The 16,343-nt window shown below is 33.8% G+C and overlaps 2 protein-coding genes and 1 long non-coding RNA gene across 3 annotated transcripts; all 3 read left to right on the top strand.

The window, feature by feature from the left end:
* LOC109185657 lies at positions 1–2,228 on the top strand. The gene is made up of 3 exons (XR_002055011.1): positions 1–98; positions 286–472; positions 2,135–2,228. It is a non-coding gene; the product is annotated as an uncharacterized LOC109185657 (long non-coding RNA).
* Positions 2,229–7,503: 5,275 nt separating this feature from the next.
* On the top strand, positions 7,504–8,859 carry LOC109185673 (protein FAR1-RELATED SEQUENCE 5-like). The gene is made up of 3 exons (XM_019335630.1): positions 7,504–8,162; positions 8,477–8,486; positions 8,605–8,859. Exons 1-3 carry the CDS (start codon positions 7,504–7,506, stop codon positions 8,857–8,859), a joined length of 924 nt encoding a protein of 307 aa, XP_019191175.1.
* A 23-nt stretch (positions 8,860–8,882) lies between these two features.
* Positions 8,883–9,904, top strand: LOC109185671 (protein FAR1-RELATED SEQUENCE 5-like). Its single transcript, XM_019335629.1, has 2 exons — positions 8,883–9,244; positions 9,328–9,904. The coding sequence occupies exons 1-2, from the start codon at positions 8,883–8,885 to the stop codon at positions 9,902–9,904; spliced, it is 939 nt and encodes a 312-aa protein (XP_019191174.1).
* Positions 9,905–16,343: the final 6,439 nt, after the last annotated feature.

Genomic DNA, 16,343 nt, shown 5'->3' with positions numbered 1-16,343 from the left:
GGACACCATCTCTCTTTATGTTCACTCTCTATTTCCCTTCTCTTTACCATAAATCACTTTGTGGATTTTTCTAGGTATCATCACTAACTAACCATATGGTAATTTTTTAGTTTTTTCTTCTCTTCTTTTTTGACAGTATTTCTCAAGGTAACTTGATGGTAGCTAGGGTTCGACAAGCTTCCATGCTTAAACCCATACAATGTAAGAGCTTGATTATCTTCAAAATTAGAAGTTCTTTCTATGCTTTTCACATATTATGTAATATGCGTTCCTAGTCCTCAATAGCGACGGAGGATGATCCGAGTGCCTTCCGGGCCGACGAGGTGTACGATTTCTCTGCCCCGAGATCCTGCGACTTCGCTCACGGAGTCACGGTGAGTCTGAGGAAGATGCAACCAAGGCTGAGCTCTAGTTCAAGATGAAGCAACCTTTCTTGTTCAATCACTACTCATCGACAGTACTGCCGAGTAAGGTAAAATTGTGGGTGATTCTGTAATTCATGATGGTTTCTATTGTTTTTGTTTTTGTTTTTTGTTTTTTAAAGGATGACAGCTTCTATTGTTAGATGATTGTTTAACCATTTGACTGTTAATTTCATGTCCTTCAATGTTGCTTAGAGCATCTCCAACCAATCTAACTTCAAAACACCAAATTTTTCCAGCAAATGTCACATCAGAAGGAATATTCTCAGCATATTCTCACACCAAATTTTATTCATCTCCAACCCAATTACACCAAAACACCAAAACACCAAATTTTTACACTAAAATAATTTGATTTCGCAATTATTAATTCAAATTTAATTAGTTTAATATAATTTAATTTAAACTACTTTAGTTTAATATACAATATAACTTGTGATGTAAATAATAATTTTTATTAACATTAATTTTTAAAGTGAGAGTAGGTTAGGAAATTATTTATTTTATTTTATTCTCTAATATCAATATTATGTCTATGTATTTTATTTTTTATTTTGTTCTATTTATGTATGACATATTTGAAATTTTAATTAATATATATTCAATATTAGTCTTGTTTTAATCGTCTCGATGAGATCTTTAAAATGGTATAATTTATATTTATTTTACAAACTTTAAATATAAATATTTAACAAAATATAAAATTTACATGCAAAACAAATAAGGATATATTTGGAATTAGAAAAAAAAAATAAGGGTAGAGATGTAATTTTGCAGCCCCACTCATATTTGGCGTGGATGAACAGTGCCGCGCCGGCACTGTTCATTAACGCCAAATATTTTGGCGTTATACCGTAATGCAGATTCACCTTGGACATCACAAATTAAGAGAGATGGTGAGATGGCGTGAATTTTTGCCGTTTTACCGCTACATTGGAGATGCTCTTAAGGCGTCAATTGAACGGTTTTATCGGCTGTCTCTATAGTGTTTGACGGAAGTCCGCAAAGACTCTAAAATTACAAATCTTGTTTTTGCAAGAGCTCTGAATCATTTTATATTGATATTAATAACTTATCTTTCATTTGACAAGCTAAATAAGAGGTCATGGTGCGAATTGTAACATTTTACTCTGTAGGAATTGAACATATTATATTAAGATGTAACTGATTAGCTTTTCTTAGTTTCTATTGTGGAATTCTTGTTAAAACCTCATTTTCACAGGCTACATTTAGGAGTTATTCAATGCTGATATTAATAGTAGGCACTTTGCTGCCTATTTTTTCTTTTCAATAAGATTATAGGATAAAGAAAACAAGGATGTGTTATCTAGTTGTTCTTTGATGAATTGAGTAAATTAATGATTAATAAGGGTGTGTAGTCTTCAATCACATGAAGTTTATTAGTTAGTTTGATGAATTAGGTATCAATGAGATAAATGAGATTCTCTGTGTTATTTTCTTCTCTCAGTCTCTCTAATATTTTTCAGTTGCTATTTATATTTATATTTGATTTTTGTACGGTGCCGATCAACTGCGATATGTATTGTGTGTATTTAGTTGTACTAGGTGATCTGGGTACTAGTGTTACATGGTAGAAATCAAATAACATATATGGTTGGGTTGTATATTGAAACAAAGACACTGATGCTGGTTGAAGCCTTAAAAATTTTGTGTTTGAAAGTGATGTTCCCTTGTTGTACTATACGTGTTAGATGCTGCTTTGGCACAGCTTGAGTTAGAGAAGAGATTGGCTTTGATCAAAGATTGGGAAGAGAATGAGAAAGATAAAGCTGATAACAAGTATGATTCCCCTTCCCTGCCATTCCAGGCTTTTTATTTACTTTAATTTAATTTTCCACTTGTTTTAATTTGGTGTTGAATTTTAAATTTTATCAAGTACATAGAAAGTGTATAATACTGAATAATCACGTACATTATATTTAACAATGATGATCCGGGCGCACAAAAAGTTGTCTGCTATTGCAGCATGGGAGAACACTAAGAAGGCTTCTGTGGATGCTCAACTGAAGGAAATTGGGGTAATAAAACATGGAAGTTTGAGACACTTATTATTTTTTTCTTACAATTGCTAATGGTACAGTTATCAGTCAAAGATCAAATTTTTTCTTTCAGGGATAGATAGGGTTTATGGTTTAATTCCAGATGCTTTTTCATATTTGTCTTTAGCTAGTTTCCTTTGAGAATTTTGATGTTGAGTTCTTTTTATTTTAAATTAAAATTTAATCATTAGTGTCACATTCTCCATTATTGATTGTTGAACTGTTAGGGGGCATTTGGTTTAGGTTTGTATTATATATAATGAGAATGAATTTGAGAATATCTGTACTTGAAATGATTATATTATATAATGAGCTATGTATATGATGTTATTGATTCCTCCATATCTATATTATATCCTGGGAGTGTTTATGAACAAATATGAAATTGTATTTCTCTGTGCTTATATTATATATGTTGCAAATGAGTTTTGGAAAGGTTATGTTCGGAAATGATTGATGATTGAAAGTTATTATTACTTTGAGAATCCTCCTTTTGTTATTTTGAAAGTGAGTAGTGATAGTTTGAGAAACATCTTTACTTTTGTTATTTTGTAAACTATTATATTGTGCTTTAAACGTTTTAAATATTATACTTGAGAGATCTATTACCTATATGACCTTAGTGAATATTGCAAGTAGAGTGTGTGTTAAACTTAATTTAAATTTGTATGTTTTAAGTGTTGCATCTAGACTCATCTCCTCTTACTTTCCTTTACTTGCATATCTGGCTTCTTTGGATGTAGCAATGGTGATCTTTTGAACAATTGTGGAGTATCACTAATCTTGAAGTTAACATTTAATTGCATGGTATTGAAGAGGAATTCAATAGAGTTGCAAATAAATTAACTAGTCATCTGAGGTGTTTCTTTGAGTTGTTTTGAGTGCCATAGGATATGCTTATGAACAATTCCCTTTTATATCACATTCACACATTCACATGAACTGCAAATTAATTTAGTGTCCAGCTAAAACTTATTTGTTGGATGAACAGATGAAGACATTCCTTTAATTTACTAAACAAACTTTAGAATTAGGATGTAAGAATTCAGAAGTTTTCTATTTTTTCTGTGTTAGATTACTTAAACATAAAAGGAATTCCTTTAATTTTCTAGTCATTTTGTAAAATGCATAGGTATCTACTCATTCTGTGTTAGATTACTTATATCACGGTCCATTTTTGGTGAAGGTCTACACTTTTGATCAACTTCATTGAAGGAGGTTGTGGATGCTGCATTGATCAAAGCATTGAAGCAGTGCCGGATTTGAAGGCTTATTTGGGTGCAGCGAGCATACTTACGTAGTATCAAATAAGTATATTTTCATACTTAAGTAGTACGGAGTATCAATCAAGTAGTATATATTTTTTTTTATGTTTTTTTTTATGAACATGAACATAATTTTTGTTGTAAATAATTTTGATGTTTAAATATATTATCAAATTTTCAATTTAGTGTGTTCATTAATTTGTTGATGACATAACTTATTAACAACAGTTATTAAATAAAATTATGGTAATATAAAAATAATAAAAATATTCTATATGATTTAGGATTTTCCTACCAACGGTTGGAAGGAAAATAACAAAATATAATAGGTGAGTTTTCTGTCCAAAGCTAGGTCAGAATTTCCGACCAACGAACGTAGTTGGACGGAATTTCCGACCGATGCACAAAGTTGGTTGGAAGTTCCCACGTTTTGAAAATGGTGGGTTACTTTCCGGAATTTCCGTCCAATTTTTGTTCGTTGGACGCTATTTCCGACCAAAAATTGTAGTTGGACAGAATCTCCGACGGAGGTTTTTCCGAACGTTCCTTTTGGTCGGTATGTTGGACGAAAACGTCATTTCCGACCAATATATTGCGTTTTCCGTCCAATATTTGTTGGACGGAAAACGCGAGATTTCCAGCAGTGCCATATCAATAGCCAACATGGATGAATGGTTGAATAGAGAAGGGGGTATAGTGCCACTCAAATTATTTTGGCTAACTAAAAGGTATTGTAGTTCAGATAATCTACATAGAGAATAAGGTATTTCTCCAAATAAGTTGTTAATGGAGACATCAAAACAATTAAGCAATGAAAGATTCCCAAGAGAATGAGGGATTTTACCACTAAGGTTGTTGTGATGAAAAGAAAGGGCTCGAAGATCAGTTAGGGTGCCAAGCTCGGATGGAATATTGCCCGCAAGATTGTTGTATGAAAAATCTACAATTTCAAGGAAGTGAGATATACAACCATGACTCTCATGTGGCGGCAGCCACACAAAACACCATGCCATTCACAGAAATGAATGGTCTCATTCCAAGAGGCCATGACACCAAATGGATCATCTTTGATCATTTTCTTGAATTCAAGGAGTGAAACTTTGTCTGTTTCATTGCCCGGTAGCTTGGAGGCAGATGAAATCAAGGGAGATCCTAGAACCAAGAAAGTCAAGAAATACAGAGAAAGGATAGGCTTAGTGGAAAAGAAATGAAGAGTAGGAAAAGTCAACATTAGTGTGGTGTAATAAGTATTATATAAGAATCGTTCCTTAGAAGTTAGAAGGGCACTACTATATATACGAATGCCACATGATTGTAATCAGATTTTGTGTTTTCATCTACCATTGCTTATACAACTGTCGTTAGAAAAGTAAACGAACAGAAGAGGTTATATATATATATATATATATATATATATATATATATATATATATATATGTATATGTGTGTGTATATATATGTATATATATATATATACATATATATATACATATCTTACATCCGATCTGGGGTTCGAATATTAGACATATTTACAGGGAAGCTAATCATGTAACTGACGCTCTTGCAACAGCTAGTCTAAATTGTAACTCATCGAGAATTTTTACCTCTCTGCATGCTTTGCCTACTCAGGCAAAGCTGGCCTTTTTGTATGATCTCAGGGGTTTTGCCACGCGGCGGGCTATTCGTTGCCAATAAACGTTTGTTGTCAAAAAAAAATAATAATAAAAAATAATAATAATAATAATAATAATAAAAAAAAATATATATATATATATATAGATTTAGGTTCTCGTGCGGGTGAGGGCTTCAGGTGCGGTTGTGCGGTTTAATCTGAGCCATTCATCTCGCTTTAATCAACGTCAAGGATTATCAATGTTTAAAAAAAAAACGCGGTGGAAATTTTTTAATTTTTGCATCTAGGTCAAAATTAAGGTGAGCGGATCTGTGATTAATGTGCGTGAGTTTTGTGCTTAATGTGCGTGTGTTTTGTGATTAATGTGCGTGGGGATGTGCTTAACGTGAATAGTTGTTAAAAGTTAAAGTCTGTGAGTGAATACTTAAAGTGCGTGAGTTTTGTGCTTAATGTGCGTGATGTTTGTGCTTAATGTGCGTGGATTTTGTACTTAATGTGCGTGAGTTTTGTACTTGGTTGTTGAAACTTAAAGTCTGTGAGTTAATATTTAAAGTGTGTGGGTTTTGTACTTAATGTGCGTGAGGTTGTGCTTAATGTGTATGGGTTTTGTACTTAAAGTGCGTGAGTTTGTGATTAAGATCTAACACTTAAGGTGCACCAAGCCTCCGACTTGCCCTGGGCTTTGCCAAAACCCTCCATCAAAGCTGCGCTACTCCTAAGCAAAATAAAAGGAGAAATCCAAATTCAAAGTATAAAGTTGATGAGTTGAATGAGTCTCCTCCTCGCCTTCCTGGTATTCGCACACTGGGCTTTGGCAAGCATTTTTTTTTTCTTTTTTTTTTTTTTAATTTTCATTGATTTGAGTCGTTGATCTAAATTTGATCAACTGCTCATATTTAACAGCACAACCGCACGGGAAGCTATACCCGCACCTGAACCCTTCCCTATATATATATATATATATATATATATATATATATATATATATAGGGATTGGGAAGGGCTTGCGTGCATTTAGTCCTTCCTGTGAGAAATGAGGTTGAATCTAAGCTTTACGTAGCAGTTGATCCAACGAATAAGATTATCAGCAAAATATGAACGCGAATTGCTCATTAGGGGCATTTTGGTCCTTTTGATTATATTAAAAAAAATTCAAAATTACTGATCTTCTTCTTCTTTGCACATTTTCAAAATTCATCATTGATTCCTAATTTCCGATCTTTTCTAATCTGAGACGATTTTGCAATATCTACGAAATTGACAATAAAATCTATTCTCTTCATCGTTCAATAGCTTATTCTTCAAATGAAAACCTAAACCCAGCAACAACGTCAACCGATCAAGAATGGAAGAATTCGATCAAGGTATTACACGAATTTTATCGCTTATTTGGAATTAATTTTATCTGCTCTTGTATTGGCCTCCTTCTTGTCTTAATTACACGCACATTAAAAAACTACATGCATGCAACTTAGCAACTGAATTACTGACCTACTTTAATTATACCGAGCCTAAAGCCGCATGTTAATTTTTACAGATGAACATATTACTGTTTTCACTGATGCCGGTTAATTACCGGCGTAAAATTTTAAAGAACCCTTACGCATGTTATCTGTTAAACACACGCACGTTCATTGCTTTCCAAACACATGTTAATGTTAATGGACTCACTGACGCACGTTAACTAATGACCTAACATTTTAAAAAACACTTACGTATGTTAACTGTTCAACATACGCACTCTAACTATTACCATGACGCACGTTAAGTGCTCACCTGACGCACGTACTCTTGTATTTTATAAACTTGACATATTGACAATGATCTGATTAAATTAACGCATATTAAGTATTCACACTACGCACGTAAAGGCTCACAACAACGCAATAATAACTTCATGCTTATGTGTTACAGTTCCCAGTGAGTTGCAATCTCTGAACAACCCCAGTTTGAGCCCCAGCAGCAGCAGCAACGGTTATACATTGACCATATCTACTGGAATGACGCAGTATTGGACTCCGCACTGTGAAGATGAAATCAAACCAGCGGTTGACATGATTTTTTAAACATTGGATGCCGGTATTGAATTCTACAACAATTATGCTGCCAAAGTCGGGTTTGACATGAGGTCTAGTTCCCTCACTACAGCACGCGACGAGACGAAAATTCAAAAGCAAATCGTTTGCAATAGAGAGGGATTTAAGCATACGGGTGCTCAACATTGTCACTCAAAACCAACTGCAGATGCAGGGGAAGGTCCTTCGCATCCAAAGCGGCAGAGGGTTTCAAATAGAACTGGTTGCAGAGCTAGGATTATTTTTAAGTACATTGGAGCAGCTGGATACCAAGTTAAGACATTTATTGAACAACACAATCACAACATGTCTTCTGTTCTTGCAAGGCAGTTCCTAAAGGGAAATAGAAACATCTCCAGTGTTCATCAGAAGTTTATACTAGATTGTGCTAAGGCAAATATTGGAGCATCAAAATCACACGGTTTATACATTCAGATTGTGGGGGATTGCTCTGAAGTTGGGGCAACTGTAGTGGACTTTAAAAATGTCAGAAGGGATCTCAGAGCATACATATTGGGTGCTTATGCACAAATACTCGTGCATAATCTTATTAAAAAACAAGAGATGTGCCCTGCATTTGCTTTTGACTACGAAGTTGATGAAGATGAGCAGATGAGTAGACTGTTTTGGGCAGATCCAATGTCAAAAAAGAATTTTGCTGCATTTGGAGATGTTGTCTCTTTTGATGCCACATATTCAACCAACAGGTATGATTCTATTCACATTCTTGCGTACGTTTCATTAATTAATTCACATTAAGCATTGCTTGATATGTTGAGCCAGGTTAAGATTTAGACATGTTCACTGTTTACTTGAAAAGAATTGTAATATAAGTAAGCGCACATTGTCGCTTTATACCACGCATCTTAAACACTAATGTCGCGCATATTAATGAATAACATCCAGAATTAGACTTCCAGTACATGTGTCTGCATTTTTAAGACTTAATGTGCGTCACGCTAATGCTCTAAGTGCGCCAGTTTGACACCTGTATACTGTGATGACGCTTTTTGTCTTGTAGGTACGATCTGGTTTTTACACCCTTTACCGGAGTTGATAACCATAAAAAATGTATAAAAATTTGGCGTTGGAATATTGTTGAAAGAAGACATCGAGTCTTATGTTTGGCTCCTTGAGAATTTTAAAAAGGCAATGGGTATGGAACCAAGAATAATTGTCACTAATCAAGATCCAGCTATGAAAGTGGCGATTCCAAGAGTTTTCAAGCAAGCCAGGCATCGCTACTGCATGTGGCACATTATGTGTAAAGTTGGGGAAAAGGCGGGTCCTACGTTGAACAAGAATGAGGAGTTCAAGAACAAACTGAACTCAATCATTTGGACATCATGTTTGGAACCTCCTGATTTTGAGAAACGAGAGAGCTCATGGAAAAGTACAACTTAGTCGAACACAATTGGTTTACAACTATGTTTGAGGCTAGAAACCATTGGATCCCAGCCTATTTTAGAGATGACTTTATGGGGGGTCTACTCAGGACAACGTCTCGTTCCGAAAGTGAGAACTACACGTACAGCCGTTTTACTGGCCCACAGTCTAGCCTAGTTGAATTCATGATGAACTTTGACAGTGCTCTTAAATCACAACGTAACACAAACGCAAAGCACAACAGTGACAATGAAGGCTACAATCCAGATATGAAGACGCCTCTGGGGATCGAAAAACACGCTTCAATCATCTACACCATTACTGTTTTCTATCAAGTTCAGGAAGAAATATGTGCCTCCTGTTTGAAATGTATGGTTTTCAGTGTTAGAGAAGACGGTGGAATGTTGCACTATATGATATTATGGATGGAAAGAACAAAATATTTACTATGGTGCACAATTTAAATGACCATGAGGCCAAATGCAGTTGCAAGATGTTTGAGATGGTTGGACTGTTGTGTAGACACATATTTGTGGTCTTTAGAGACCTTGAAAAGATCCCTTTGAGGTATGTGGTTAATCGATGGACTAAGGATGCATCTTTAAAGGCTACATTTGAAATAGATGGTGTCATTTATGATCAGAATGGACCAAAGGATGAAAAGAAGATGATGCTGAACAAACTGTGGGCAGATGTACACTGTTGTATTGATCTAGCAGGTTCAAACATGGAGCAATTGGCTGCATTTTCACAAGTGATTAATGAACAGAAACGGCTGCTAATGTCAGGAAAGGAAAAGTTATCCCCTCAGCACAGCAGGAAGACTGTTATAGAATACTTTTGTAGATCAACAGAGATTTCAGAGATCAATATACTTCCACCGAAACATGCAAAGAACAAGGGCAGCAGCAAACGTATCAAAAGCAGCAAGGAGTTGGCAATGGAAAAAGAAAAGGGCAGGAGGTGCAATTTTTGTGGTGTTAGAGGAGATCAACATGACACCAGGACTTGCCCACTTAACCCCAAAAATAAGGACAAGCAAAAGGGTAAGAAAAAGGCATAGCAGACTATTTTTACAACGCCTTTACAGTCGAGAACGAAAATAGATAGCAAATATGAAACACAAATACTTAGTTAACTCATTTCAGAACGCTTTTTACAGTTGAGATACTTGAATTTAATGTTCAGCTATTACTAGTTTTTGTTTTTATCACTGATTTGTGTTTAACAATCACTGCTACTAGCTTAAAGTGCGTGTCATTAATACTTTACCTGCGTGCAGTTAATTCTTAATCAGCGTTGATTACACTTTTAACGTGCGCTACATTAGAGCTTAATATGCGTAATACGGAAACAGAATGTGCGCTGGTTTATGTATAGAAACTTTGGTCCGTGGTAAATGCCAAAGTCTTTACATGCGTCGATTAACATTTAACTTGCGCGACATTAAAGCTTAATATGCGTAATCTGGGCAAAGACAATGTTTAACACTTTCTTTTTCTAATATGCGTTTATTTAATAGTTAATATAGGATGCGTTAAAAATAAGTCTAATATGCGCGATTGCAAAACTTAAAAGTGCGTTTGTTTGATTATGAAATAATTTGCAGATAAAATGGTACATACATAATCAATTGCACATATTTATTTCTTCTAGTACTTTGAAGACATCTCTTCTGGTTCCGGCAACATCCGACACACCGCCAGCCACCCACAATGCTCAACTCAGCCTTTGGATGATGTTTGGTTACAGCATGATGAGCTTGCAGCTGAGATTGACGAATAATGTTTCAGGTTTAGAATGTGTTGTTTTTGTAGTTAGTTACAATCACTACAAGCTGGAGGGCGAGGAAAATGAAAAGGGCATAGAAGATAAGGAATAAATGAAGATGGTTCTTCTGTACGTGCAGAAACGTGAGAGATAGCCATTTCAATAACCTGATGCTCAGTTGTGTGTTTTTCCTTCTAATTTATAGGCGAATAACTTGATCACATGCACTGATTTGAGATTTGAATGTTGCGTGATTTACAGACACATTAGATATTTTAAGATTTTCTTTAATGGGTGCGCTTTTTAAGGCATTGAATGACCATTCAATGTTATCCGTTTTCCCAACTACAAATGTCTTAAAGTTCTGACATCAAATATCTTTGAGTATTACGTAAAGACGGATTGGTATAAAAGACTTAATGTGCTTTGTTTTGCTCTGTTACATGCGCTAGCTACAAGAACAACATGCGTGTAAATATACATTTAATTAGATTGCATCGAAATACGAGATTTTTTAAAGCCAAAAGTTTAATGTGCGTCGAGAAAACAATTAAAGTGCGCGAAATATCACTTTAAGATGCGTTTATTATATTTTATTAAACAAAAAACAAATAAAATATAATAAAAAGATTAAGTCTTTATAGGGGTTCAATCCTGGACAAAATCGGTTCAATCAAAGACTTCTACCATTTCGCCAATGAGCTCATCCATTACTTTAATTATATGAAAAATATTAAACAACAATTCCTGAAAATTTAAAACTAACAAAAAGCTTAACATGCGCAACACGTACGCCCAATACGCCTAATACGGCAATAAAATGTGCGTATGATATATTGAAATATTTTTCAATATTTTTATTTTTATTTTTTTCTGTTTTTAATTTTATCTTTGATATACTGAAATATTTTTCTTCCATTTTTAAATCCTTTCCATTGTTAGAATGCGTATGTATATCTTTTGGAGATATTCCTTTTGGTTAAGCCTGCATTAAGGTACCAAAAGATATATCTCAAAATGGAGTAGAGGATCCTGCTGCATGTCTGGGCTAAAACAACACATTATAAACCTGAAAAGATCGACTTCTATGAATCTAAAATCTAACTGATCCAGATGTATTGGACTGCCCCACATGTTATATTCAACTTACAGACAAAGTTGATCTCTAAATGGAATATCCAAATCAGTTAGCATTTAGATCCACAGAAGAAGATCCTTTCAGGCTTAAAATGTGCTTCTTTAGATGAAAACAACGATAACATGTGCTCTACTCAAATGATGTCGGCTCCGCTAATAGTTCCTTTACATCCTCATATAAACTTCCAGGGTTGAGATATAGTATTTGATCCATGGGATGTTTAGAATGCGTTGTTATTGTAATCAACTACATTGACAAAGAAGTAGAAGGAGGGCGAGTATGATGAGGATGGGTAAACATCCTAATGAATGTGAAGAAAATGACGAAGAATGAATGATGGTCTGTAAAACTAAAATGACACGGTTTCAATATGTATGCTGTATGGTAAGGTGATACTCCACTTTTATAGACGAATAACTTGGTAAAATTCACCAATTGCAGAAATTCAATGTTAACCGTTTAGTGAACTTAAAAATAAATTGACGTTCACAATTAACGTACAGGGTGCGTGCGTTTCTACTTTAGTGTGTGTTAGTTAAGATATTAATGTACGTGAATGAGTGCATTTTTTTAGCGGTTGAGATAAATATGAATTGCTTATTCGACGCCTAATAAAACGCAACCATTGAAGAATCTGTTTTCTATTATTATTCAAATAATGTTTTTTTTTTTCCGTTTTTAATTTATCGTTGATATATGGAAATATTTTTCTTCCATTTTTAAATACCTTTCCATTGTTAGAATGCGTATGTATGTCTAATAAATTAATATATGGACCAAAATAGTTTAAAATGCGTCTATTAATATAACAATGTGCGATGGGGTATTCTTAATCTTAAAATAATGTGCTTCAATTTATATTCACTAAAATGCGGACGTTAACACGTTATTATGCGCGTCTTTCATTCTTAATGTGCATGAGATTGTATATTAACTGACTTAGACCCGATAAAAAAAAACAATTGGTGCGTTTTTTTACATATTGAATGACCAGTCAACTTTAGAAGATTCCCATTATGGGAAATATAAAAATTGCTGACATCGAAATTGACTTGTCACTTATTTCCAATGCCAACAAGTACATGTCTATCGGGCATTGTTGCTCTAATATGCGTTCAATTTACACTTAACATGCGTGCGAGTGTATGTATAACTTAACATGTGCAACAAATATAATTTAAAATGCGTATATTAATATTTGAATTTGCGTGGGGGATTTTTAAATGAATATGCGTTACATCGACTAATATATATATGATATATTGAAATATTTTTCAATATTTTTATTTTTATTTTTTTATGTTTTTAATTTATCTTTGATATACTGAAATATTTTTCTTCCATTTTTAAATCCTTTCCATTGTTAGAATGCGTATGTGTGTATAACTTAATATATGGAGCAACATAATTTAAAATGCATCTATTAATATGACAATGTGCGATGGGGTATTCTTAAAAGAAAATGCGTCAATGATGACATAATAGATCATAATAAACATAAAATGATAATATAGAAATTTCATTCATCAATAAATTGTATGACGAAAATAATAACAAATAACATAGTACACATAAAATCTTGATATTTTCGTCGTTATTCATCCTTATTACGCAGCCTCCTCATTGATTCAATCCTCATTAGCCAGATTTCCAACCGGAGCGTCAGGCACCTGTTGATCCATCAATTCGTGAAAGTTAGTAAACTGTAAATACATCAATAGAATTATATATAAAAAATAAAGGGAAAACAATGTAAGTATGCAATAGATCACCTCTTCATCGAAATTATAATCTTCTCGGTCATAAACATATTTTGGGAAATCAGCATCTTTCAATAATCCTGCACGAGTTCTATCACAGAACATCAGCATATACCAGAGAGTAGAGATTTTATTTCTGTAGGAATTATAGGCCACGCCAAATCTATTGAGTAGATAAGCTTTTCCTTTCTCAAATTTGTTGAAGCACCTTTGCACAAACAATTGTGGAATGTGCATATGAATAAAAGTTCCCTGAAATTATTTAAAAAAAAAACATATGCATCAACAATAAATTTTAGAAATATAAAATATTAAGATTTATATTACAGTAAAAAAAAAATACCTCTACATCGTGAAGTACACACTCTATAAATTTGATTATTTCAGAACCTTTTGTTTCTGGGAGACGAACAACTCGAAGCACCCGAACCCTAATGGTATTCCACCGCAGTGCTATACGAAGTTGATTTCCAACTATTTCAGAGTGAAGTTCGGCTGCCATTGAAAATCTCTGTAAAAAGGAGAGTACAAAAGCAAAAATGTGTTTGTAGGTGACAGGTTTGAGTCTAGCATAATGGTGGGTTTATATAGCAAATTCTTCATGTGCAAAGAAATTGTACACTCACTGACTTAGGCCCAATTAAAAAAAAATCAACGGGTGCATTTTTTTAAATATATTGAATGACCAGTCAACTTCGAAAGATTCCCATTTTGGGAAATAAAAAAATTACTGATATCGAAATTGACTTGTCACTTATTTCCAATGCCAAGTACATATCTATCGGACTTTATTGCTATAATATGCGTTACAATTAAACTTAACATGCGTGTGAGTGTATGTATAACTTAACACGTGCAGCACATATAATTTAAAATGCGTATATCAATATTTGAATGTGCGTGGGAGGATTTTTAAACGAAAATGCGTCAATTTATTCATTAATATACGCATGTTAACTCTTTATTATGCGTATATATACGGTATACCCAATAAAAAAAGTGCGTTTTTTTAAGGATTGAATGACCATTCAACTTTAACATATTCCCATTATGGGAAATATAAAAAATGCTGACATCGAAATTGACTTGTCAATTATTTCCAATTCCAAGTACGTATCTATCGGACCTTATTGCTCTAATATGCGTTACATCTACACTTAACATGCGTGTGCGTGTATGTACAACTTAAAATAAATGGAACAAAATAATTTAAAATGCGTCTATTACTATTACAATGTGCGTTGGGATATTCTTAAAAGCATATGAGTCAATTTATTGATTAATATGCGCACATTTAAACTTTATTATTCGTGTATTTCAGTCTAAATATACATTAGATTGTATACTAACTGACTTAGATCCAATAAAAAAAACTTTAATGGGTGCGTTTTTTTATAAGTTGAATGACCATTCAACTTTAACAGATTTCCTTTATGGAAAATGAAAAAATTGCTGACAATGAAATACAGTTGACACTTATTTTAAGAGATTTCATTTAATTTCATTTAAAATGCACCCGTTCATCAACCGGTAATATGTTGAAGAGTATATTTAAAGAATGGATAATCCATCACACATTCACACCTTCTCATCTCAAAAGAAAAAAGAAAGATGGATTCTGTCAAACAGTTGAAGAAACCCCGAAAACCCCTTTCCCTCATACCAAAAGAATATCTGCCAGAACTGAAGAAGGATCTTAATGATCCAACTTTCCAAGAAAGGTTTGAGGCATTTATTGACAACAGGCTTGATGACAGCACCTCTGATGATTCTACAGGCACAATAGTCTCTTTCAACACATGGAAAATGGAGGCTCTTGCCTACCTAGCTGCTGAGGACGCTGATGAAGAGGAAGAAGTCGACTCAAAGAAGGGGCCAATTTCATGAACAAGGAGAGGAAAGGTTAAACATGATTATGCATGTTATGATGGACACACGTTATTAATATTACGTTTTGATGTAATAAGTGTCCACTCTTTAATGTTTTTATAATATCAAGTTTATTATGGTTAAGTTTGTAATTTTCACGATGCTTGAAATGCGTTGATAATCCATTTAACTTGCGCATCATTAAACCTCCGTATAACTTGCGCAGCATTAAACAACCATTTAACTTGCGCAACATTAAACCTTATGAGCGTTGAAAGGCTATGACAATATGCATATATGAAAATCTTTATATGCGTTAGAATGTATAACATGTGCCTTTAATATAATATGCGTATATTATAATGTGTTTTAATAAACACTTGTATACCAAAAATAAAAAAAACATTATATGTATATATTTAATTGGCGGTACATTAAGCCTTAATATGCGTAATAAATCAACAGTATGCGAGTTGGCTTCTGTATTAAAACTTTACTGCATTATTAAATTTAGCCAATGAAGTTACATGCGTTAGATAACATCTAACATACGTGACATTAAAACTTAAAATGCGCAAACTGCCCAAATACAATATTCTCCCTGTCCTTTGTCAAAAACATAAAAATAGTAAAAAAAAAAAAAAAAAAACACCACGTTCATGTCCAATTCGAGCTTGTAAATTTCTGGGCTTTACAAGGATCTATATACCCACTTCAACAGCACCCATAATGCACTATTGACTGTCATGTGGATCTACTTTGAATGGGCGAGAAGACCATGTCTATCAAATTGAAAGCCGTGGCGGAGAACATTCCAAATTTCCCAACAATCTCAAGCTGGAAATTTGCATTAAGGGTTGCTTTGTTTTCAGGTTTAGAATGTGTTGTTGTTGAAGTCAATTACAATGACAACAAAAGGAGAAGGAGGGCGAGTATGATGAGGAGGGTATACATTGTAAAGAATG

Source organism: Ipomoea nil, unplaced genomic scaffold, assembly GCF_001879475.1.
Source record: "Ipomoea nil cultivar Tokyo-kokei standard unplaced genomic scaffold, Asagao_1.1 scaffold1339, whole genome shotgun sequence".
Taxonomy (NCBI): domain Eukaryota; kingdom Viridiplantae; phylum Streptophyta; class Magnoliopsida; order Solanales; family Convolvulaceae; genus Ipomoea; species Ipomoea nil.
This window is presented reverse-complemented; position numbering and strand designations above follow the sequence as displayed.